The 25,744-nt window shown below is 44.1% G+C and overlaps 1 protein-coding gene across 1 annotated transcript; it reads left to right on the top strand.

Moving 5' to 3' along the window:
• The first annotated feature begins 719 nt into the window (after positions 1 to 719).
• On the top strand, positions 720 to 25,744 carry LOC121497764. Its single transcript, XM_041767483.1, has 15 exons — positions 720 to 744; positions 3,901 to 3,945; positions 14,403 to 14,488; positions 14,564 to 14,611; positions 14,776 to 14,895; positions 15,480 to 15,557; positions 15,812 to 15,894; positions 16,377 to 16,463; positions 16,542 to 16,658; positions 20,517 to 20,650; positions 21,709 to 21,917; positions 21,990 to 22,073; positions 23,792 to 23,944; positions 24,907 to 25,065; positions 25,144 to 25,744. Exons 1-15 carry the CDS (start codon positions 720 to 722, stop codon positions 25,303 to 25,305), a joined length of 1,590 nt encoding a protein of 529 aa, XP_041623417.1. The 3' UTR covers positions 25,306 to 25,744.

Here is a 25,744-nt window from a genome sequence, read left to right as displayed (position 1 = left end):
TGACTAGCTTTGAGCACTCTTTTTCTTTCAACATTTTATTTATTTTTTTCATGAGAGACACAGGAAGAGGCAGAGACATAGGCAGAGGGAGAAGCAGGCTCCTCGCGGGGAGCTTGATGTGGGACTCCATCCCTGGACAGTGATCACTCCCTGAGCTGAAGGCAGACGCTCAACTGCTGAGCCACCCAGGCATCCCATCCCGCTTTGAGTACTCTTCATCAAAGTTATGCTCAGAGTTATGCCCCTGCTCAACCTTAGGCCCTGTGTTACCATCTTGATATACAGATATGAATCCAAAACATCCACATCCTCTGGGAATTCTCAATCCAATAAGGGGGATGTACACAGAAAAGATAACTGTGATTCAGTGAGTGGGAGAGATCAAGTCTACGAGGTCCTCTGGAAGGCTGTACAGAAAAGGAGACATTTAATCTGGATCCTGAGAGGTGAATATTGCTTCTTCAGGAAGGATATTCCCAGGAAAAAATGGGTACTTTAAAAGGCTCAGAAACATGAAAGCATATGGCCAGATCTGGGAAATGTAACTGATTAGGAAAGGCTGGAGATCACAGTGATGGAAGCAGGAGACCTTCATTCAAGTGCCAATTATGTGCCAGGCACTATGCTAAACCCCATGGATATAGCAGGAATAATACAAAACCAGGCAAAGCGAAGGGCCAGTGTGAAAAGAAAGAATACCAGAGTGGAATGGTTAGAATATGTTGAGAAGAGACAGGGACAAAGGTAGGGAAGGAAGCATAGGAGACTGCTGACCACTCTGTTTCTATGTCCCCCACCTGAAAAGTTCTCAGGCCTCCTCCTTGTCTCTGTCTCCTTTAGGGACTCTGCTTCCTGCATCCTTAAATGCTGACTGATGTTTTCCAAGTTTCCCTTTCTAGCAGTCTCACTTCTTGCTCTACCCCTTCCAGGGCTCAGGGAGCTTCCTCATGCCTATGACTTTGATACCACTTCTACACTGAGGGCTCCTCAATTCTTGAATGCAGCCCAAACTTGTCTTGTCAGATCTAAACCCCAAAGACCAGTAGCTACTGGATTTCTCCACAGGGAGGTCCCTGAGACACTTTATGCTTTTTTTCTTTTTAAGATTTTATTTATTTATTCGTGAGAGACACAGACAGAGAGGCAGAAACAAAGGCAGAGGGAGAAGCAGGTTGCCTGTCGTGAGCCTGGTGTGGGACTTGATCCCAGGACCCCGTGATCAAGCCCTGAGCCAAAGGCAGAAGATCAACCATGGAGCCACCCAGGTGCCCTGAGGCACTGTAAGCTCTTAAATGCCCTTCCCCCAATCTTCTTTTTCTTTTGCATTTCCATCCCCCTGAGTAAAACCAGCTTCATCTAAACCGTAATTCTGAGGCATCTTATCTTCACCCATATTCAAGCATCCTGGAACCCATCGGGTTCTGCCTCTTTCAGAGCTCTTGGAGCCTCCTTCCCTCACATTCCTATGCTGCTGTCCTGGTCAGGTTCTCATCCTTTCTCACCTGGACTCATTCAATAACCTCCACGGTGCTCCCTTAGAATCTGCTGATCCATCCTCCATGTGGCAACCTGTGGGCTTTTTCAAACACACAACTGCTTCCAGTTACTGTCCACTTAAAACTCATTAATGACTCCTCACATCCTGCAGGATTATCTCTAAATCCCTTCATGCTTTTAGTGATATCTCTCTTTTGCTCAGAGAAAAATGGTTCTTAAGCTTATTAAGTGCAAAAGCTGAAGTCCTTACTATGCTCTATACTTATGGTGCTTCTCAAACTCACTTTGACAAGGGACCAAGTTTCTTTTTTAAAGCTGCAATCTGGGACGCCTGGGTGGCTCAGTGGTTGAGCGTCTTGCCTTTGACTCAGGGCCTGATCCCAGGGTCCTAGGATCAAGTCCCACGTCGGGCTCCCTGCATGGAGCCTGCTTCTCCCTCTGCCTGTGTCTCTGCCTCTCTCTCTGTCTCTCATGAATAAATAAAATCTCTAAATAAATTTAAAAAAATAAAGTTGCAATCCATTGTGGACGATATTTTTATAAAATATAATTGAAATTGCTGCAATGTGAAATTTCATAAAAATATCTAAACATTCATTCTTGACTTTTTAAAAAGATTTTATTTATTCATGAGAGACAGAGACATAGGCAAGAGGGAGAAGCAGGCTCCCTCTTGAAGAAGTGGGGAGCCCAATGAGGGACTTCTGGCCCCTGGGATCATGACCTGAACCAAACGGCTGAGGATCAACTACTGTGCCCCCCAGGTGTCCCCATTCTTGACTTTTTAAACTTACCTCCTCATAGTGCAGTAACAAATAGTGTATGGGCTGGCACTTGCCTTGGATGATATTTTGTGTAGCACTGCTTTACGAGGCCCTACATAATGTGGCCCTGCTATTATCAAGTTTTCTCATACTGTTCTTGCCTATCACCTCTGCTCACCCTGCTTCAACCACTGTGGCCTTCTTATTGTTTCCTTTAATATTCCAAGGACCTCAGGATCTTTGTACTTGCCATGGCTTCTGACTGAAATGCTACTCCCACAGATATCCTCAAGCTCACGTAAATTTGCATATATTTTCATTTAAATTCAATTAATTAGAGTAGCCCCAGTGGCCCAGCGGTTTAGCGCCGCCTTCAGCCAGGGGTGTGATCCTGGAGACCCAGGAGGATCGAGTCCCACCTCCGGCTCCCTGCATGGAGCCTGCTTCTCCCTCTGCCTGTGTCTCTGCCTCTCTCCCTCTGCCTGTCTCTCATGAATAAATAAATAAAATCTTTAAAAAAAAAGAAGTACTGAGAATACATTAGTGAACAGAGCAGCAAAAGTCCCTGTTCTTAAAATGCTTACACATTGCGGTGGGGAGAGTAAAATCTATAGTGTGTTAGAAGATAAATACTATGGGAAAAAATAGAACAGGGGCAAAACAATCAGGAGTGTTGAGGGAGAGTGTTAAAGATTACAATTTTATATTAATGTGTAGAATAGACCTGAGAATGTGACTTCTGAGCAAAGATTTGAGAGAGGTGAGAAAGTGTGAGCTTTGGTAAGCATTGATCTTAATCATTTAAATTTAAAGTCTTCTAATCCATAAAAATGGAATGATTTTCCATTTAGTTGTGTCTTTAATTCTTTCAGCAATGTTTTGTAGTTTTCACTCTACAAGTCTTTAACCTCGTTGGTTAATTCCCAAGTATTTTATTCTTTTGGATGCTATTGTAAATGGAATTGTTTTTCTTAATTTCCTGCTCAGATTGTTCATTATTAGCATATAGAAACTCACCAGAGGGTGCCTGCGTGCCCTAGTGGGTTAAGCATCTGCTTTTAGCTCAGCTCACAATCTCAAGGTCCTGAGATTGAGCCCCCATGGGGCTCCCTGCTCAGTGGAGAGTCTGCTTCTCCCTCTCCCTCTGCTCTTCCTCCTTGCTCATGCTCTCTCTCCCTCTCTCTTTCTCAAATTTTTAAAAATTAAAAAATAGAAACTCATTAGATTTTATGTGTTAACTTTTTATCCTGAAACATTCCTGAATTTGTTCATTCTAACAGGGTTTTTTTTTTGTATGTGGAATCTTTATCATTTTCTTTTTTTAAAAAAATTATTTGAGAGAGATAGCATGTGCATGAGTGAGTGGGGGGAGGGGCAGAGGGAGAGAAGCCGACTCCCCACCGAGCATAGAGACCATCTAGAAGCTCAATCCCACAACGCATGAGATCATGACCTGAGCCAAAACCAAGAGTTGGACACCTCATTGACAGCCATCCAGGTGCCCCTCTTTATGATTTCTCATGTAAAATCATGTTGTCTGTGAATAGAGATAATTTTACTTCTTCCTTTTCAGTTTGGATGCCTTTTATTTCTTTTTCCTGACCAATTTCTTTAGCTAGGATCCCACTATGTTGAACAGAAGTGGCAAAAGTGGTCATCCTTGTCTTGATCCTGATTTTAGATGGTAAGTTTTCAATCTTTCACTATTGAGTATGGCATTATGTTAATTGTTTTTTTAAAAAAGATGTATGTATTTGAGAGAGAGGTTGTGTAAATGCAAGTGGGAGGAGGAGCAAAGGGAGAGGAAGAGAGAGAATCTCAAGCAGACTCCCCACTGAGTGTGGAGCCCATTGTGGCTTGCCCCACAACTATGAGATCATGCCATGAGCCAAAATTAAGAGTCAGCCACTTAACTGACTGAACCACTCAGGCACCCCATGATAATGGAGATAAGAGAAATAGCATGGTTGTATGCAGATGGGACTAAACCAGTAGAAAGATGGAAAACTTGATAATATAGGAGAAAGAAGGGAGTGCTGCTGGAGGAATGTCCTTGAATAGGTAAAAAAGGACTGGTATCTAATCCACCAGTAAAATAGTTGGTCTTAGGGCAAGCATACAAACAGTCAACTTGTAGACACCAGGCTGGAAGGCAGAGTATCTGGGCAAAGATGCTCCTGTGGAACTTCTACCAAATTGAAGCTCTAAATACAGATTTTCCTATGGCAGGCACCTCATTGCTCAGGATACAACTCAAATGTCACCTCATCTGACATCCTGCCTCATCATTCTGATTACAACATCCTATGTTATTTTATTCACAGCATTAATCTCAATTAGAAATCATCTTCTTTATTGATAGCTTTTTTGTTTGTTGAGTATTATATTGGAAGCTCCGTGACAACTGCTGAGAGCAGCAGTTGTATCAATCTTGTTTACTTCTGAATTTCTAGTCCCAAAGACAGTGCTAAGACAGTGCCCGGCACATGGTAGATGGTCCATAAATCTTTACTAAAAAATAGATTGAATGAATGGAAAGAGTGGGCTGAGGGCTTTTATTGCTGCCATGAGTTAAGTGAGAAAAGATTGATTAGCATTTTGCTTCACTAAGGTCAAATAAAAATATTTGCCTAACTGAGGTTGGAGACCGTAAACTATTTGTCACAGTTCCAGTGGCTAGGTTCTAATCACCCACCAGGCAGGTGGTATTTTCTGATCTGATAGTGTACAACAGCCTAGAAGTAGGATTCATTAATTAAAAATTGGGAGTGGGTAGAGGTTCTTGTTCCAAATGGTGATGTGGAAAAATCCTGAACTCACCTTCTCCCACTGATACACTGAATCTACAGCCTGTGTAGATTTCTTCTGGGGGGGTGGTGCTTAAAAACTGGCAGAGCAAAATTGAGGGTGGGTGCACAGGGCAGCCCAAATAACATGCAAGGATTGAGTAAGTTATGTTATTAAGGGCAAGGCTGAAAAATGTGCTCTAGACAAAGAAGGAAGTAACAAGGAGTGAGAGATAGATTAAGAGAAGCAAGGGTCCCACTTCCACATGTACAATGAATTTGGATATCTGGTGTGATATAATGAATTATATATTGCAAGGGTAGGACTGGGGCCTTAGGACTTCCATTTCTCAGCCAAAATCAGTCTCCGTGGCTTCCTCTTTTGTTCCTGTGTTGTCATCTGGAACCAAACAGACGTCAATTCTTTTCCTAAGAAGTCCTTATACCCTGAGTCAAGATTTTATGCTCTTTCCCATGGAGAATTTTTTTTCTCTAACACCCTCCCACCACTTCTCATGATCAGAACTCCCTTATTCTCTAGATTGGGGGGGGGGGGCTCTTTATGAGCCACCTCAAGTTACCTACAGTGGAAGAAATTTGAACACTTACCTGAATCTTTGAGGATATAAAAAAAATCACTAGTGTTTTTTTTAAGTATGGTATTGTATATGACAGGTATGATATTGTGATTATGTTTAAGAAGAGTGCTTGACAGGGGATCCCTGGGTGGCGCAGCGGTTTAGCGCCTGCCTTTGGCCCAGGGCGCGATCCTGGAGACCCGGGATCGAATCCCACGTCGGGCTCCCGGTGCATGGAGCCTGCTTCTCCCTCTGCCTGTGTCTCTGCCTCTCTCTCTCTCTCTCTGTGTGTGACTATCATAAATAAATAAAAATTTAAAAAAATTAAAAAAAAGAAGAGTGCTTGACAAATCACAAGAAAACTACAGTCCAATATCCCTTATGAATATGGATGAAAGAATCCCCAATAAGATACTAGAAACTGACTCCAGCAATTTATAAGAAGAATGAATAAAAAAGAATTATATATCATGACCAATTGGGATTTATCCCAGGAATGCAAAGTTGGTTTAACATCTGAAAATCAATTAATGTAATATACCATATCATATCAGAATAAAACATAAAAATATGATCATCTAAATAAACACAGAAGCAATTGATCAAATCTAACATGTTTCATGAAAAGCAAACAAACAAGCAACAACACCCAACAAACTAGAAAGAGAAGGGAATTTCCTCAACATGATCGAAAACATCTACAAAAAAAAAGGCAGTTGATATCATAGTAGTCAAAGACTGGGTGCTTTTGCCTTGAGGTGAGCAACATAACAAGAATATATATCCTTACCACCTTCATTAAATATTGTTCTAGAGGTTCTGGCCGTGACAATTAATCAAGAAAAAGAAATAAATGACATCCAGGTTGGAAAGCAAGAAGTAGGGGGATCCCTGGGTGGCTCAGCGGGTTGGCGCCTGCCTTTGGCCCAGGGCACGGTCCTGGAGTCCCGGGATCGTGTCCCATTTCGGGCTCCTGGCATAGAGCCTGCTTCTCCCTCTGCTTGTGTCTCTGCCTCTCTCTCTATGTCTGTCGTGAATAAATAAATAAAATCTTTTAAAAAAAGGAAAGCAAGAAGTACAACTATCTAAATTCATAGATTTTATGATGATGTATATTAAAAAAATTCTGTGGATTCACTAGAATATATTAGAACTAATCAAGTTCAATAAAGTTGTAAGATACAAGGTCAATATACAAAAATCAATTTTATTTCTATATACCTACAATGAACATACTCAAAAAATTTTCATTTATGATAGCATCAAAAGGAATACAATACTTAGGAGTAAATATAGCAAAAGAAGAGCAAACTTCTACTCCCAAAACTACAAAATACTCTTGGAAGAAATTAAATAGGATCTAAATAAATGGAATAACATCCCATATTCATAACATCACATCTTCATATTGTTAAGATTTCACTTCTCCCCTAATTGATCCTCAGATTCAATTAATGTCTTTTCAGAATCTAAAATTTTTGTATAAATTAACAAGGTGATTCCAAAGTTTGTATGGAATTTCCACAGATGCTGTAGACAAAACAATCTTACGAAATAAGAACAAAGTTGGAGGGCTCACATTTCCTGATTTCAAAACTTTCTGTGAAGCAATAGTAATGAAGACACTGTGGTACTGGCATAAGAACAAACATAGAGATTATTGAAAGAGAAGTGAGAGTCCAGAAATAAACCCATGTTTCTACGGACAGCTGATTTTGACAAGGATGTTGAGAACATTTAATGAAGAAATCTTCTTAACAGTTGGTACTGGGCAGCCCGGTGGCCCAGCGGTTTAGCGCTGCCATCAGCCGGGGTGTGATCCTGGAGACCTGGGATCGAGTCCCATGTTGGGCTCCCTGCATGGAGCCTACTTCTCCCTCTGCCTGTGTTTCTGCCTCTCCCTCTCTCTTTCTGTATCTGTCATGAATAAATAAAATAAAAATTTTTTAAAAAAAACTGGTATTGGGACACCTGGACATCCAGATATAAATGAATTAACTTGTATCCTTAACTCAGACTGTATACAAAAATTATCTCAAAATGGATCAACCCAAATATAAGAACTAAAACTATTAAGGTCTTAAAATAAAACACAGAAATCAATCCTCATGACCTTTGATCTGGCATAAATTCTGAGATATGACACCAAAAGCAAGAACAACAAAAGAAAAAACAATAAACTGAATTTCACCAAAATTATAAACTTTTCTGCATCAAAAAACATTATCAGGGATGCCTGGGTGGCTCAGCAGTTGAGCGCCTGCCTTCGGCCCAGGGCATGATCCTGGAGTCCCAGGATCAGTCTCACATCAGGCTCCCTGCATGGAGCCTGCTTCTCTCTCTGCCTATGTCTCTGCCTCTCTCTCTCCATGTCTCTCATGAATAAATAAATAAAATCTTAAAAAAATTATCCAAAAGATGAAAAGACAACCTACAAAATGGGAGAAAATATTTGGAAATTATATATTTGATAATGCTCTAGTATCCAGGGTATATATACAGCTCCTATAATTCCTCAACAACAACAAAAAATATAATTCAAGTAAAAAGTGGGGGAAAGACTTAAATAGCCATTTCTTCGAAGAAATTATACACATGCCTGACAAGCACATTAAAAGATACTCAACATCATTCTTCATTAATGAGCTGCAAAATGGCAAACAACCATTAAAACCTGGGCAAAGAACTTAAATCAACGTTTCTCCAAAGAAGCTATATAGATGTCCAGAAAGGCATGTGAAAAGATTCTCAAAATCATTGGTCATTAAGGAAATGCAAATCAAAGCAATAATGAGGCATCAATCACTTCATACTCACTAGTTTGGTTCTAATAAAAAGAGAGAAGAAGGACTGTTGGTTAGAATGTGGATAAATAAGAACCCTCACATGTTGCTGGTAGGAATGTAGTATGAGGCAGCCACTGTGAAAAACAGTTTGGCTGTTCCTCAAAAAGTTAAACATATAATTACCAGTATGATCCAGCAATACTACTTTTAGGTATATATGCAAAAGAATTGAAAAGGAATATGTAAAACAAAATGTTGTACCAAATGTTCATAGCAGCACTATTCAACTCAACTATATGACCAGATTGAAATTGAAGACTGCAAACATGGGTGGCCTTGCCCTGGGAGATATTTCAATCACAAAATAGAGTGATGGACTGGACTAATTGCTCTTCTTTTTCATATTGCATCTACACAATGAGATATAACACTAGCATTGCTGGTTAGATGATAATATTGATAGACATGTGGGGAAATTTAGTTAACAGCCTCCTATACCCACCCCACACTGATTCCTTCAAATATTAGGCATACATAAATTCGTTACCCCCTTAGCACTCTGCAGTTTCAGTTCCCCAAGGCTGTTTCACAAAGCCTACATTTTTCACCTTACTTCATCTCTCCACATTGGCATCATCTCACATCCTCACAAGAAGAGGAAGGGTGAATACAATAAGGTACTTTTTTTCTTTTTCTTTCTTTTTTCTTTTTTTAGAGAGAGAGAGTGTGTGTGAGTGAGCAGTGGGTGGGGAAGCAAAAGGAGACAGAGAGAGAAAATCTTAAGCAGATGTCTAGCACAGACCTGGCATTGGGCTTGATCTAATGACCCCAAGATCAGGAGCCAATCGTGACCTGAGCCAAAAAGAAGAGTCCAATGTTTAACCAACTGAGCCACCCAGGTGCCCCAACAATAAGATATTTTCAAAGAAAGAACACATCTACATAATTTTTATTACAGTATATTATTATAACTGTTCCACTTTGTTATTAGTTATTGTTGTTAATCTCTTACTGTAGCTGATTTATAACTTAAACTTTACCATAGGTTTGTATAGGGAAAAGCATAGTATACATAGGGTTCAGAACGATCTGTGGTTTCAGGCATCTATTAGGTGTCTTGGAATATACCCTCCATAAATAAGGGACGACTACCGTATTCATGTTCTTATTATTGTTCTCTTATGTAAATATTATACCAAACATAGATGATCAAGGAGGTATGAGCCTTTTGCTGTAACTGATTGTTGGTGAAAAACCATCAAGTGGCTTATGATATAATAAAGAATATATCTGGCCTTTATCTCCAGTTGAAGGAGCAGAGCTTCAAAAACCTTTGGAATTTCCTAAATAATAGGAATCTCTCTGCTGTGCTAACGAGGTGACTTCTGGCTGGACGTCCAGATAGCTTCAGGATGGAGGAGGTTGCTCACCAGAAAACACAACCATAAATGGGTTGGAATTGAGTTCAACTACATAGCCTGTAATTTAATGAAACATGCCTACATAATAAAATATCAGTTAAAAATAACTCTTAGGGGGACACCTGGGTGGCTCAAGGGTTGAGCGTCTGCCTTTCAGCTCAGAGCATGATCCTGGGGTCCCAGAATTGAGTCCCGCATCAGGCTCCCTGCATGGGGCCTGCTTCTCCCTCTGCTGTCTCTGCCTCTCTCTCTGTGTCTCTCATGAATAAATAAATAGAATCTTTAAAAAACAATAACTGTTAGGGCACCTGCATGATTCAGTTGGTTAAGCATCCAACTCTTAATTTCAGCTCAGCTCATGATCGTGAGATTGAGCCCCATGTCAGGCTCCGAACTGGGCATTGGAGCCTGCTTAAGATTCTCTCTCTGTGTGTCTCCCTCTGCCCTCACCTCACTCCCCAACCGTGCTCCTGAGCATGCTCTCTCCCTCAAAGCAAGAACAACAAAACTGTGAACAGTGATGCTCAGGAAGTTCCTGGTTGGTGAACACATTGATGTACAGGAAGGGTGGCACATCCTGACTCCACAGGGACAGGAGTTCCTATGCTTAGGCCCCTTCCATATCTTGCCTTATGTACCTCTTGATCTGATTGTTCATTTGTATCCTTTATAATAAAATATAGTCATAAGTAGAGCACCTTTTTAAAAAAAATATTTTATTTATTCATGTCACAACCCAAGCCAAAGGCAGACGCTCAACCACTGAGCCATCCAGGTGCCCCAGTAGAGCACCTTCTTGAGTTCCGTGAGTCATTCTAGTGAACTATTGAACCTGAAGGGTAGTTATCAGAACCCCCAAATCTGTAGCCAAGTCTGAGTACTCTCAGTACTCAAGTGCAAGCAGCTTGGGGCACCCACTGTGGCTGTCAGCAGAAATAAGGATAGTCTTGTGTTGAGGACCTTGCATTTTAATTTGTAGGAGCTGGTGCCAACTCCAGGTAGTTAGCACCAAAATTGGGTTGAAATATAGTTCTAGGATGCCCAGTTGCTGTCAGAGAATGGTGTCAGATACGCTAGGTATAATGTGCCTTCCCAAGTTCTGTAAGTCATTCTAGCAAATTATGGAACCTGCGGGAATAGTAGAACACCTGAAAATGTTGCTAGCTGGTTAGAGTAAGGAAGGATGGGGGAGCCCAAGTTTGAGACTAGTGGAGACATCCTCTTAGCTGTGAAGTTTGGCCAAACTCTGCACAGATGGTAACAGAAGCCATTTCATCTCCAAACCTGGGTGGCTCAGTCAGTTAAGCATCTGCCTTCAGCTCAGGTCCTGATCCCGGGGTGGGTGATTGAGCCCTGCATTGGGCTACCTGCTCAGCAGGGAGTCTGCTTCTCCTTCTTCTCCTCCCTCTGTGCTCTCTCTATCTCATTCTCAAATAAATAATAAAATAAAATATTAAAAAAAGAAGTCATTTTATCTCTATGTGGAAAAATCACTCAGTCATAGAAAGGAAAGAAGTACTAATGCATGCTACAGCATGGGTGAACTTTGAAAACATTATGCTAAGTGAAAGAAGCCAGTCACAAAAAGAACACAAGCTGTGTGATGCCTTTTATATGAAATGTCCAGAATAGGCAAATCTATAGAGACAGAAAATAGATTAATGGTTGTTTAGTGAATGTAGTAGGGTGGGGTTAGGAGGTGATAATAAAGGAAACCAAGTTTCTTTATAAAGTGATGGAAATGTTCTAAAATGGTGATAGTAGGGGATCCCTGGGTGGCTCAGCGGTTTAGTGCCTGCCTTTGGCCCAGGACACGATTCTGGAGTCCCGGAATCAAGTCCCGCATTGGGCTCCCGGCATGGAGTCTGCTTCTCCCTCTGCCTATGTCTCTGCCTGTCTCTCTCTCTCTATGTCTATCATGAATGAATAAATAAAAAATCTTAAAAAAATAAAATGGTGATAGTAAAAGCTATTGAGATATACATTTTATTTTATTTTTTTTAAAAGATTTTATTTATTTATTCATGATAGTCACACACAGAGAGAGAGAGGCAGAGACACAGGCAGAGGGAGAAGCAGGCTCCATGCACCAGGAGCCCGACGTGGGATTCGACCCCGGGTCTCCAGGATCGCACCCCGGGCCAAAGGCAGGCGCCAAACCACTGCGCCAACCAGGGATCCCAGGATATATATTTTAAATGGGTAAATTGTATGGTATATGAATTACACCTTGATAAGAAATCATTAAAAATTTTTTAAATTAAAAAAAAAAATTTTTTTTAAATTTAGGGATCCCTGGGTGGCGCAGCGGTTTGGCGCCTGCCTTTGGCCCAGGGCGTGATCCTGGAGACCCGGGATCAAATCCCACGTCGGGCTCCCGGTGCATGGAGCCTGCTTCTCCCTCTGCCTGTGTCTCTGCCTCTCTCTCTCTCTCTCTCTCTCTGTGACTATCATAAATAAATAAAAGAATTAAAAAAAATTTTAATTTAAATTCAATTTAGCTAACATAGTATATTATTAATTTCAGGGGTAGAATTTACCGATTCATCAGTTGCATCTAATACCCAGTGCTCATTACACCAAGTGCCCTCCTTAATGCCCATCACCCAGTTACCCTGTCCCCCCATCTACCTCCCCTCCAGCGACCCTCAGTTTGTTTCCTATAGCTAAGAGTCTCTTATGGTTTGTTTCCCTCTCTGTTTTTATCTTATTTTTCCTTCCTTTCCCCTATGTTCATCTGTTTTGTTTCTTAAATTCCACACGAGTGAGATCATATATTTGTCTTTCTCTGAGTGACTTATTTCACTTAGCATAATACCCTCTAGTTCCATCCATGTCATTGCAAATGACAAGATTTCATTCTTTTTGATAGTTGAGCAATATTCCATTATGCGTGTATATACATACATATATATATACACATATATACATATATGTGTATTCCCCACATCTTCTTTATCCTTTCATCTGTCAATAGACATCTGGGCTCTTTGCATAGTTTGGCTATTGTGGACATTGCTGCTGTGAACATTGGGGTGCATGTGTCCCCTTGAATCCCTATGTTTGTATCCTTTGGATAAATCACCTAGTAGTGCAACTGCTGGGTCATAGGGTAGCTCTATTTTTAACTTTTTGAGGAACCTCCGTACTATTTTCCAGAGTGGCTGCACCAGTTTGCTTTCGCACCAACAATGTAAGAGGGTTCCTCTTTCTCTGCATCCTCACCAAATTAAGCCATCTTTTTTTTTTAAGATTGTTTTTATTTATTCATGAGAGACACAGAGAGAGGCAGAGACATAGGCAGAGGGAGAAGCAGGCTCCATGTAGGGAGCACAATGTGGGACTCAATCCCAGGACTCCAGGATCACGCCCTGAGCCAAAGGCAGACGCTCAACCACTGAACCACCCGGGCGTCCCTAAGCCATCATTGTTTTATTTTTTTTTTTAATTTTTATTTATTTATGATAGTCACAGAGAGAGAGAGAGAGGCAGAGACATAGGCAGAGGGAGAAGCAGGCTCCATGCACCGGGAGCCTGATGTGGGATTCGATCCCGGGTCTCCAGGATCGCGCCCTGGGCCAAAGACAAGCGCCAAACCGCTGCGCCACCCAGGGATCCCTACCATCATTGTTTTAAAAGGGTGGTTATCGTCTATAAATATAAGCTGAAATAGCTATAGATGACATAAAAGGTGTCTAGGATTTGCTTTCAAAAAACCCACAGGGGATGGGGAGAACAGAAGAAATAAGACTAGCCATAAGTTGATCATTACTGAGGCTAGGTATTCAGAGAATCATCATACTATTCTCTCTACAGTTGTATGTGTTTGACATTTTCCAAAAGAGGAAAAAAAGCAGAATCTGATGTAATATTCTGACTCACTCAGAAAAGAGGGGATTGTTGAGGCACCTGGGTGGCTCAGTCGCCTACACATCTAACTTTGGCTCAGGTCATGATCTTGGGGTCCTGGGATTCAGCCCCATGTGGGGCTCTATGCTCAGTGGGGAGTCGGCTTGTCCCTCTCCCTCTGCCCCCCCCCACTCGGCTCTCTCTCTCTCAAGTAATGAAATCTTTTTTTTAAAAAAAAAGAGGGGACTGTCACCTCTTTTGTTGTTATTTAGAAGCCCTACCCAGAGCCCTCAGATCAGGGAGATGAATTATTGAGGGGAATCTGAGAGGCATGGAAGCTATTGAGCGAGGAGAGGGAGCAAGCACAGGGGCCGTTTGGGCTAGGGCAGCTCAGCACCCCCAGCCCTCATGGACAACCCCCAGGCCAGGCTGACTGTGGTGGTGGAAGTAGAGCCGGGAAGAGGATCAGGTAGGAGGTCCTTACACATTCATTCTTAGAGGTAATGCAGCCTGAGGGAGCCTCTTGGAAGAGGGGAAGGAAGATGTCACTTTATTGCTTTAGCTGCTGCAGATGCTCCTTTTGAGGAAGCTCTGCCTCTCGGGGGCTCTGATCCTGTGCCAAGTACTCCAGGTTAGGAAACTGAGGCCAAAGTTGAGGGCAGGACCTAGGAGTCCTGGCAGTTTCCCCCATGAGAGTTGATATATAGTCCATCTTTCTCAGGCCCTGAGGAGACCTGTTACCCCACACTCCTTCTGGAGGGGTCCAAGAGCATCCGTCTGCTTCAGCGGGGCACTCTAGACACTCAGGTAAAAATGGGATAGGATGCGGGTGAGGGCAGGGGAAGATGGGAATGACAATGCTGAGCCTAGCCCTCCCCATAGGAACAATGCATCACCTTTGACAGAGTCCTGAGCTCTGATGCTGCTCAGGTAGGTGTGTGTGTGGGGAGGGGGGGGGGTTGTAAGGAGCTGGGAAGAGGGTGGGAGCTCTCAGACTCCTGGACCCTGGAGTGCTGAGTGCTTCCCAAGCCCTTTACTCAGGCAGGCTGGGTCAGGGTACCTGAGATTGGGGGATTCCTCTGTGTCCCCTGCAGGAGGCTGAGCAGGAGCTGCTGGCACGAGTCCAGTCCACACTAGGCCTGGTAGCCCAAGGGTACAGTGTGGCCCTACTGCTTCGGGGTCGGGAAACAGAAACACCCCGGCTTGTACCTCAGGTGAGTCCCAGAGGAGCCACCATGCATAGGTCTCATGAGGTTCAGGTGCTGTTTTCTCCAGGATATTTTTGACAAACTTCCCTTCCTCTCCCTAGCTGGATTACGTTACGCTTTCTGGGGTTCCTATAGCACATTGTGGTTCGTACAGAAATGTTTTGCCAGGGCCAACCTAGGCAGCAATTGAGAGGTCGGGGAAGGTGGGAGGCTGGGGCCCATGGGGTAAAGGTTAGGGAGGAGTGGTATGCAGAGATAAAATATCCAGGGAGGTCTAATCTTCACACTTTTTCATAATACTGATAATAAACTTGAAAGCTTTGTTTTCAGGGCCTTGTGAAAATGCCCCCCAATCAAAATAGCTACCTCAGAAACTTGTCATCGGCCCCGACCACAAGAAACAGCAGGTCTCACTGAAAACGTTTACTCATTTGGCTTGCTGTGAACCGCGAGCGCTGGGGCTACATCTGTCCTGGACACCGTGTCCGCAGCACCTAGCATAGAATTGGGTGCAGACTTCACCCTCAGGAAATGTTGAAATACAGATTAATCCTTTCTTTATCCTTGCTGAACTCCTTTCTCCACTTTAGCTGTTGCAGATGCTGTTTGAGGAAGCTCAGCCGCACAGGGGCCCTGATCCTGTGCTTGTTACCCTTAGCCTGGTGCAGGTGAGACCCAGCAGGGAGGGGAGACCTGGGAGCCAAGGCACCCGAGGTGCTGCAGAAAGAGCCCGAGGCTTGTGAGGAGCCAGAAGAGCTTGAGCCAAGCCTTATTCTGCAGCTCACCAGCGTGTGCTTGCCTTCCAAGGTCTCCTTTTTCCTGCCTGATGGCTGAATTTTGGTGCCCTGCTTGGCCCCCAGGGCCCCAGCTGGAGCTGGGAAAGGCTCTATTTGTAACCAGTGTTGTGCTTGCGTGATTCCAGCTCAGTCCTAGCGGGAGGACTCAGGACCTGCTCTCTCCAGAGACAGAGAACTTGTCCGTGCTCAATGTGTCTCCTCTGGGCTTGTGAGTGTCCAGGGCCCAATGGGATCTGAGGATGTTTGTCTCAAAGCAGGGCCAACACCCTCAAACCCAGACCTGGGAGGTTTTTCTCCACTGCCACATACTTGGGGTCATGCTTATCACGCCCTCTCATCCTCTTCCCTGCATCCCATATCCCCAACCCTCTCACTCTTCTTACCCTATCCATCTATGCCTCTTCAACTCAGTCATTATTCTCCTGAGAGATTTGAGCATCAACGAGCAGAACTTCAGTCTCTCCATCTGTAAAATGGGGCAATCCCAACTAGCCTGTTTCCCTCACTGGACAGATGACAGGAGGAGAAAAGAAATCATGAAGATGAGAAGCTTTTAGGGGATATAATGAGCTTGGAACCTTGGGGCTGATTGTGACAGGCTCTTGGGACCCCTATCGACCCCCATGCAGAGGTTCTGTGAGGCTGGACGGAACTCTGGTTGGAGTTGAGCTCAGCCTCCCCTTCCTCCAGGGTGGTGGAAGATGCCAGCGAGGTGGAAGTGTCTGACTCAAGAGCCGCCTCAGAGCTGTACTTGCAGGCTGCAGGGGATGAAGGCAGGTGAGGCCAGGAGGGCACCTGTCACCCTCCACACCCATCCCTTAGGTATTTGGCCTGATGCTACACTCTCCTCCACAGGGCCTGCTCTCTGCTCACTGTCACCATGTCTTGCCCAGGGCCTGATCCTCCTGAGGGGCCTGGGATCCAGGGCATGTGGCGAGGGGCTTTGAGGATCCTTCAGCTGCCCAGAGCCCTGTAAGTCTCATGGAGGCTTCTGACCTCTAGGGAATGGTGGGGGGGGGGGCCTGAAATATAGCTCAGTCAGTTAAGTGACCGGCTCTTGGTTTTGACTCAGGTTGTGATTTCAGGGTCATGGGATCAAGCCCAATGTCAGGCTCTGCAGTCAATGGGAGTCTGCTTGAGACTCTCTCTCTCCCTCTCCCACTACCCTTGCTCATGCTCACTCTCTTTCAGAGTGAAAAGACCCTGGAAGGATGAATGCAGAGACCCAGGGCAGCCCCAGAGTCTCCTTTCCTCACCTCTGACACAGTGAAGGACTCCTTCCTTTAGCATTTCTTTCTTTTTAAGAATTTATTTATTTACTCATGAGAGACACACAGAGGGAGGCAGAGGCATAGGCAGAGGGTGAAGCAGGCTCTCTGTGGGGAGCCCGATGTGGGACTGGATCCCAGGACCCCAGGACCCCAGGATCACGCCCTGAGCCAAAGGCAGATGCTCAACCACTGAGCTACCCAGGTGTCCCTCTTTTAGCATTTCTTGTTAGGCAGGTCTACTAGCAATGAATTCCATCAGCTCCTACTAATCTGGGAACACTTTAATTTCTCCCACATTCTTGAATGATAATTTTGCCAGATATAGAATTGACAGGCTTTTTCTTACAGCACTTTAAATATGTCATCTCACTGCCTCTGGACTCCATAATTTTTTTTAAAAGAGTTTATTTATTCATGAGACACACAGAGAGAGGCAGAGAGAGGCAGAAACAGGCAGAGGGACAAGCAGGCTCCATGCAGGGAGCCATGTGGGACTCAATTCCAGGACTCCAGGATCACGCCCTGGGCTGAAGGCAGGTGCTAAACTGCTGAGCCACCCAGGGGTCCCCTGGACTCCATAATTTCTGATGAGAAATTGGTCTTATGGAGTATCATTTGTACATAATGAGATTTTCTCTTTGGCTTTTGACAATTTGGTTATAATGTGTCCTAGCATGATCTCTTTGTATTTATCCTTCTTGGAATTTGTTGAGCTTCTTGGATAGACTCATGTCTTTCATAAAATTTGGGGAATATTTGAAGATTATTTCTTTGAATAATCTTTCTGACCCCTTGTCTCTCTCTTCCTTCTGAGATTTCCATTCTGTGTATGTTTATACACCTGATGCATTCACTGGGCCTTTGGGCTCATTTTCCTTCATTTATTTTTTTTTCTGCTCCTCACACTGCATAATTCTATTTGACTTATTTTCAACTTTGCCAAGATTCTTTCTTATGCCTGCTCAATTCTGCCCTCTAGGGAATTTTTTATTTCAGTTACTGTACTTCGCAGCTCCAGAATTTCTACTTGGTTCCTATTTTATTTTTATTTATTTTAAAAAATTTTATTTATTTATTCATGAGAGACACACATAGAGAAGTAGAGACATAGGTAGGGAGAGAAGCAAACTTCATGCAGGAAGCCCGACGTGGGACTGGATCCCAGGACCCCGGGATCACGTCCTGAGCCGAAGGCAGACGCTCAACCACTGAGTCACCCAGGCATCCTTATTTTTTATTTTCTAAAGGTTTTATTTATTTATTTGGAGAGAGATGGAGCACAAGCAGGGGGAGTGGGAGGGGAGAAGTAGGTTCCTCGCAGAGCCGGGAGTCTGATATATGGCTCAAAATCCCAGGACTCTGGGATCATGACCCAAGTTGAAGGCAGATGCTTAGCTAACTGAGCTACCCAGGTGCCCCTCATTTTATTTTATATTTTATTTTATTTTTATGTAAGCTTTACACCCACAGTGGGGCTCAAACTTATGACCCTAAGATCAAGAGCCTCATGCTCTACCAACTAAGCCAGCCAGGCACCTCTCTACTTGGTTCCTTTTTATAATTTTTATGCTTCTATTTATATTTTCTATTTATTGAGACATAATTTTCCTGATTTTAGTTTTCTGAGCATATTTAACATAGTTGAATTAGGGATGCCTGGGTGGCTCAGTGGTTGAGTGTTTGTCTTAGGTTCAGGGCATGATCCTGGGATTCCAGGATCGAGTACCATATTGGGCTCCCTGCATGGAGCCTGCTTCTCCTTCTGCCTGTCTCTGCCTCTTTCTGTGTCTCTCATGAACAAATAAATACAATCTTAAAAAAAAAAAAAGTTGAATTAAAGTCTTTGTGTAGTGAATCCAGTGTATTTCCTCAGGAAAGTTTCTGTTAATTTTTTTCCTTGTGAGTGGACCATATATTCTTGATTATTTGCATGCCTGATTTTTTTTTTTTTTTTGGTTGGAAACTAGCCAATTTGAGAACATTTTATTTTTGTAACGATTATATTCTTTATTGCACTGGTCTGTTAAGTCTCCATTTCTTTTCCTTAATGCTCTGACATTCTGGGTGTGATAATGTAGTAACTCTGAAAGCCAGATTCTCCATCATCCCTAGGATTGGCATTGTTGCTTGCCGTGGGCTGCAGCTCTCTGCTTGCTTAGTTACTTTTCCAAACAATTTTTGCAAACACCCTTTTCTTGGTGATCACTGAAGTCTCCATTCTCTTATCTCAGTGGTTCGCTAGTGATCTGATACAGAATTCCTTAAACTGCTTCCTTAAAACTTTTTTTTTTTTTTTTTTTTATTTAAGAAGAAAAAGAGAAAGAAAGAAAAGAAAAAAAAGTCCAGTTTCCACAGATTGGCTCTGGGTTGAGTCAGTCCTTCTATGCTTAGCCAGTCCATTTCTAGCTCTGCCTTAGCCTTATTTCCTGCTTGCATTGAGCTTAAAAATCAGCCAGAAATGAAAACTTATGATCTTCTCAGCATGCTGCCTGCCCTGGGCATGTGCATGGCTTTCTGTTTTCCTTAGTGCACTGGGTAAATTATTCCCCCCATATCTCAGTCCCCAATTTTTTCTCTCAGTCTTTCTGTGCATCTGTTGTTTGCTCCAACTGCTATTTTTGCTTGTTCTTTCATCTTTCATGCGTGTTTTGAGCAACTGTCCCCTAGCATAGCTGTTCTGCCCTGGGAGAGAGTTCCAAAGTAAGTGAGACAAAGGGAAGCCCTTTTTGTCAGTGGTCTGGGGGGGAAACCCAAGAGAGTCAAAACAACAAACATAATTCCTTGGAAACAAGATCTGCTCAGCTCCCTCCAGAGTCAAATACCTCCACCAGGAATGTGAGCTGTTATCTTCAAAACCACCTCTGTGCTGGGGAGGAGGTTGGGGCTAGGGTGAGCTAAAACACAACAAAGATCTCAATACATTTAAGTTGCTTTTCTCCTGGTGAAGCATTCATTTGGTTGCTGTACACCTTTGACTGTCCCCCAGAGTTCCAGTAAGGTTGATTCTGACCATTTTGCCAGCTGTTTCTGGAAAAGGATACACTCTCAGAGTTCCCTACTCTGTCATTTTTGTGGATGTCACCTTGCTTTGCCATTTTAAATTAGGTGATTAGTCTTTTATTACTGGGGCCTAAGAGTTCTTTAAATATTCTAGATCCAAATCCCTTATCAGATAGATAAATTAACTTTTGTACTATGAGAATGTATTATGTAATTAAAAAATAATATTCATTCATGAGAGACACACAGAGAGAGAGAGAGAGGCAGAGACACAGGCAGAGGGAGAAGCAGGCTCCACGCAGGGAGCCCGATGTGGGACTTAATCCCAGACTCCCGGATCACTCCCTGAGCCAAAGGCAGATGCTCAACTGCTGAGCCACCCAGGTGTCTCTAAAAAAAAAAATAATAAAATAAAACAAAGGTCTATGCAGGGTTGCAAATCTGCCTGGTGGTACACAAAAGTTACTGGAAATAGCCTTTCCATTAACTGGCCATTTGGGTCAGTTTTTTCCCCCAGCCACCAGTGGACATCTCCTTTCTTCCTCCCTCCCTCTGGCAGAGATTGCCCCCTGATGCAGGTGTTGGCTGGTAGGGCTACTGGTGAGGAGGTGGAGGGCTCTCTGCCTTGGATTGTCTCACAACTCCTGGAAGGAAACAACTACAGTGGCCTCCTTCTTCGCCTGGACCCTCAAGGTGACTTGGGGGGAGGGTGTGGGGGTTCTTCAGAAGCTCTGGGATCTGACTTCTTATGCCTGACCCACCCTCTCATCAAATCAGCTGCAGCTCCAACCCCAGTTCAGAGAGAGCCTGACCCTCTGGGAGGGCCAGGATTCAGAAAGACCCAGGATGGCTAGGTTGCCAAAGTCTGGAGAGGCGGGCCAATAGTAAAAGCAACCCTTCACCCTGTAGAGACTTTCAATGATTTACCAAGCATTTTTACACTAATATTGTTTATTTTGACCACAACCCCATGAGACACATCTAATTTAGATGAGGAAAGAGAGGAAGGCTTAGATGAGGAAAGGGAGGATCAGAGAGGGGAAAGAACTTGCCTATTTGCACACACTTATTAAAAATCAGGCTTCTGTGAAATGATATGATGTTAGAGATGTCAGAGAGGTCAAGTGGAGGGTAGAGATCAAACAAGAATGGCCAACAGCTGATAATTATTGAAGCCTGGTGATTGAAGCTTGGGTTTCCCGTACCTTTTTTATGTTTGAAATTTTCTATAATAAAAGCATTTTTTTTTTTTTAAAGAGCCTGGCTCTCTGTCTTCAGAACTAACAACCACAATAATTTGGCTAATATACTCCCAGACCATGCACTGTGCCAGGCCCTGTGGAGTAAGGAGAATAAATTAGGGCAGTTTATGCCCTCAAGGATAATGCAGTGCAGGACAGGCCAGTTTGGTATCATGATTAAGCACACAGGCTTTAATGTCAGACAGAACTGGACTTAAGTTTCAACTCTGCTACTCACCAGGAAGTCACTTGACTTCTCTGAGTTTCATTTGCTTCATCTGGAAAATGTGGGGGTAAAATAAATTAGAGTTGCTGCCTCATTGGAGTGTTATGTGGATAAAAAGAGGCAATCCATGAAAATCCTTAGCACAGTGCCATCAAGCACATGTAAATGCCTGATAGGTATTAGCTATTTTTATAAATAATGCTATTAATAAAAATTAAAAGTAGTACAGGCAGTATGCTTTGGAATCCAGAAGGTGTGATTCACTCCGGATCTCCCTTTACTAGGTGGCTCCCTGAGCCTGCTCTGGGCTGCTCTGTTGGGGGCCGAGGGAAGGAGGATGCAGGTGAAACAGGTGAGGCCCATCCTGTGGGACGCAGTAGAAGAAGCCCGGGCCCACCGGGCTGGCCTTAAGAGCCTGCGTTCAGGCCTCCTTGGAGACAACCTGACAGACAGCGGGCTCAGCCAGTTGGGCAGAGCACTTCGAGAGTTGCAGGTAAGTAAGGTGAGGCCTGGAGGCGCCTGGGAGAACAATAGCTGGAGCCTACCCTGAACCCTCTCTCCACAGGTGATAAAAGCCTGCAGTCAGTGCCCAGGAAGCCAGCCACTCAAAAGGGTCAAAGCTGAGGCTGTGGAGCTCCCAGAACTACAGGTAGGTCTCATTCAACCTCTTAGGAGCCCCACTGGTGTCTTCCTTCCTCTCCTGTTTACAAAGCATCATGAGGAGGCCCTTCCTTCATTCGCTAATTTATTGATTCTCAGACACTGACTGAATTCTCAGTACCTGCCAGGCATAGTGCTATGTAGACCCTGGGAAATCCCTGTCCTCATGGATTTTACAGTCTTCTGGGAAGAAACAGTTGTAACATTGTGATCAGTTCTCTTAAGGCCTTATCAACACAGGGTTCTATGGGGCATCTAAGCTAGTCTTGGCAAGAGAGGGAAGGAATATTTCATGGAGGAAGTTGACTCCTGAAGGAGGTAGCCAGGAAAAATGAATCAAGAACATTCCAGGAACAGAAAATAACAATGTTTTAGAAATAAGTGAGAGCTTGATATCATTGGGGGACTGAAAGCAGCTCATTTTGCTGAAGAATAATTTGAGGAAGAGTCAAGAGAGAAGGATGAAAGAGTGAAGTGGGGGCCAGGTCATAAACAGCTTTGTAAATTTACTGAGATGTTTGGACTTCATCTTGAAGGTCAATGGGGAAGCCATAGAAGACAACATTGCTCACATTTTTCAGGTGAGCAAACTGAGGCTCAGAGAAGGGGTCTGAGTACCTCAGGGTCACTGATAAAATCAAAGATAGCAGAGGGGCAAAAACCCCTGAGTGCTTTGACTCAATATAGTACTTTTGCATCTGTTTAGAGTGCATGGCCTCTCCTGTGCAGAAGGGGGCACTGTTTTCCAGGATTTGCCACAGTATGGCTGGAATGCTGCTCCTGTGCACCTTCTCCTGGTCCTTTCCTTTTCATAATTACAACTTTTATAGTGGTGAGCTTTGGGAATTAGGCATATAAGCTCCCATTTACTAAGCAGTGCCTACCACTACTTAGTGCTTTGGATGCCTTATCATATTTCATGCTCTCTACGACTTCTATCAGCTCTATTTTACATGGATTCAAAGGACTAGTTACCTGTCTGAGGCCACATAGCTGAGTAAAGGAGGGCCTGGGACCCCGATCTGATTTCAAAGCCCTGAGCTTAATGCACACTGTCCTGGGAGGAAGGGTATGGAATTCCCACTCCTACTATATTCTCATGAGGTGATAGATTCAACAGCAAGCTACAGCCCAGACTTCCAAGGAGAGTCCAAAGGTGGGTTTGGGGCTTGGGGTGGAGCTGGGCATCTTTTCCACTTTTACCAGGCTTAACCACATTTTCTGCTGGTGGTAGGAATAACGTCATCTCTGGGATCTGGGCTTCATCAAAATCATCCTCTTAGGGACTCTGAGGAACCGGTAATACCCCAGGTATCCCAGAAAAGCTGGAAGCTGTTGGGGGAGTAAAGAGGTGCAGAGCTCAGTTAATATGTCTACTGCTTCCCTGCCTCAGCAACAGGGGGAAATATGGAGATCTGAAAGGCTATGTGATTCCTAAGGGAAGGACATGGGAAGGCTCTTTTCCTACTGGGTCACATTAGAGGTATAGCATCCCTAAAGCCTCCATTGCACCACCTATTTGCAGAGCCAACACCTCTCCTTTCTCCCCATGCCCTCCAAGTCTCTGTCCAGGCTACAGGCTCTTACAGGCCAGTGAGGTCCTAGATATAGTTCTCAGAGCAGCCCTGGTAGTGGGATTCTGTTGAAAAGCTGGGCCTAAGTCCCAAGGCTGTGTACACATATGGGCTTCTGACCTGGGCCTGGCAGGCCCCAGATGTGGCCCTGCAGTTCTTCTTGGCTCAGGCACGGAAGAAGAGATGGCACGAATGGCACCAAATACGGATCCAAGAGGAACTGAAGCATTTGGAACAGGAGAAGGTGGCAGGTGACCAGGTCAAAGGCCTGGAGGCTGAAAAGGAGGTGAGGAGGGCCAAGTAGGGGACTTGAGTTTTTTTTCTTTTTTTTTTTTAAGATTTTATTTACTTATTAAGGAGAGAGAGAGAGAGAGGCAGGCTCCATGCAGGGAGCCCGACATGGGACAGGATCCTGAGTCTCCAGGATCAGGCCCTGGGCTGAAGGCGGCGCTAAACCGCTGAGCCACCTGGGCCACCCAGGACTTGAGGTTTCTAATTGGTTCAGGCCCTGTGCTGTGGACTGTGATCCAGCTTCAATCAAAACAGACTGGGCCATACCCTCTCATGGTCCTCACAGCTTTGTGATTTTCAGTCCTAAGTGCTGTGATGCAGGGAGCTAAGGGCTTGTTGGGAACAAAAAGGTGTGCCTGACCCAGGTTGAAGTGGATCACAGAAGAAAGCATCCACGCTGAGACTTAAAAACAAATCAGCCAGAGAAATTCACTAGACTGAGCTCTGCTTAGGCAGGTTGTACCCATCACATATAGGCATTGAGGAAATATAACTTGCTTGAACAAATTAAGAAACAAAACTTGTGTCCATGGGGGTTGTGAGAATATGTTCTGAGGACAATACCGTATGAGCAAAAGTCCAGAGGGAAGCAATGGCATAGTCTAGGTATTGCAGATTGTCCATTGGTGGGGCCTGGTAGGTGCAAGGTCAGAGGCGAGGCTAAAGAGACCAGTGTGCGCCATGCCTCTGAATTTGGACTTTACCCTAAGAATGACAGTGAACCATTGAAGGCGTGTGTCATCTCAGTTCTGTCCCTCACTAGCTATGTGAATTTGGGCAGGTTAGGTCACTCCTCTGATCCAGTCTCCAAATCTAACCACCAGATTTGGAAAAGTAAAATGGCAACTACCCCATATGGCTTTCATTGGATAAGATGAAAACAATACACATGAAATGTTTAGAACAGAGCTTGGTATGCAGGTGGCACTGAACAAAGAATATGTATTATCACTGAAGGACTCTGAGGAGAGGCAGAGATGGCACCGGGAACAGAGAGCGCTGAGACTCCAGCTGGAAGCACTTCAGGCAGAGAAGGACAATGCAGAGCAGGACCTCATAGCCCTTTATGAGTTGCATGTGCAGGCTGCCCGAGCTCAAACACGCCATATGCTGCAGGTCAGTGAGGTCAAAAGGCAGGCCCTGAAGTGCTTCCAAGGCTGACTGACTAACAAGCATCTCTGAATCTGGGCACAGGTATTCCGAACCTGGCGAAGGCTATGGGAGGAGCAGGCTGTGACCACAGAGCATCACCACCACAGCCTGCTGGCTGGTGTCCTGCAAGACAACATCAACCTGGCCACGCAGAACCAGGAGCTCCGAGCCCAGAACCAGCAACTTCGGAAGGGAATAGACTAGGCTGAGGCCAGTCCTGGTGGATTGCTGCCCTGGGGAGAAATTTGGTGATCAGTACTCCTGCAGGGATAGCTCCTTTCTCTTCATTCTTAATTAAGGGTTCTAGAAGGGAGAGGGAGCTGGGATACAATAACCAAGCTGATTTTCATTATGGATAATTAACAATACCACTAACCAAGTCCCGTTGTGCCAGTCCCTGTTAAACGCCTCATATCCACTATTTTTTAGTCTTTCCCACTACCCTACATGGCAGTAGATACCATTTAATCCCCATTTCAGGGGTAGGGCAACTAATGCTTGGAGAGGTTAAGTAACTGCCCAAGGATAGTCAGCTAGTAAGTGACAAATTCGAGCCTGGTTGGCCAGAGTTCTACACTGTAGACAGTAGTGGGTTTGCAAGATGCAGTGTGCATTGGAATCATTTCAGCTCATTAAAGAAAAA

Source organism: Vulpes lagopus, chromosome 8 (assembly GCF_018345385.1).
Source record: "Vulpes lagopus strain Blue_001 chromosome 8, ASM1834538v1, whole genome shotgun sequence".
NCBI lineage: Eukaryota > Metazoa > Chordata > Mammalia > Carnivora > Canidae > Vulpes > Vulpes lagopus.
This window is presented reverse-complemented; position numbering and strand designations above follow the sequence as displayed.

Coding starts and splice junctions, on each gene's coding strand:
- LOC121497764 (XM_041767483.1), top strand. CDS start 720: ATGTTGAGAAGAGACAGGGACAAAG. Junction 16,464..16,541: donor GCTGCAGGGGATGAAGGCAG/GTGAGGCCAGGA, acceptor TCTCCTCCACAG/GGCCTGCTCTCTGCTCACTG. Junction 23,945..24,906: donor GCCTGGAGGCTGAAAAGGAG/GTGAGGAGGGCC, acceptor TTATCACTGAAG/GACTCTGAGGAGAGGCAGAG.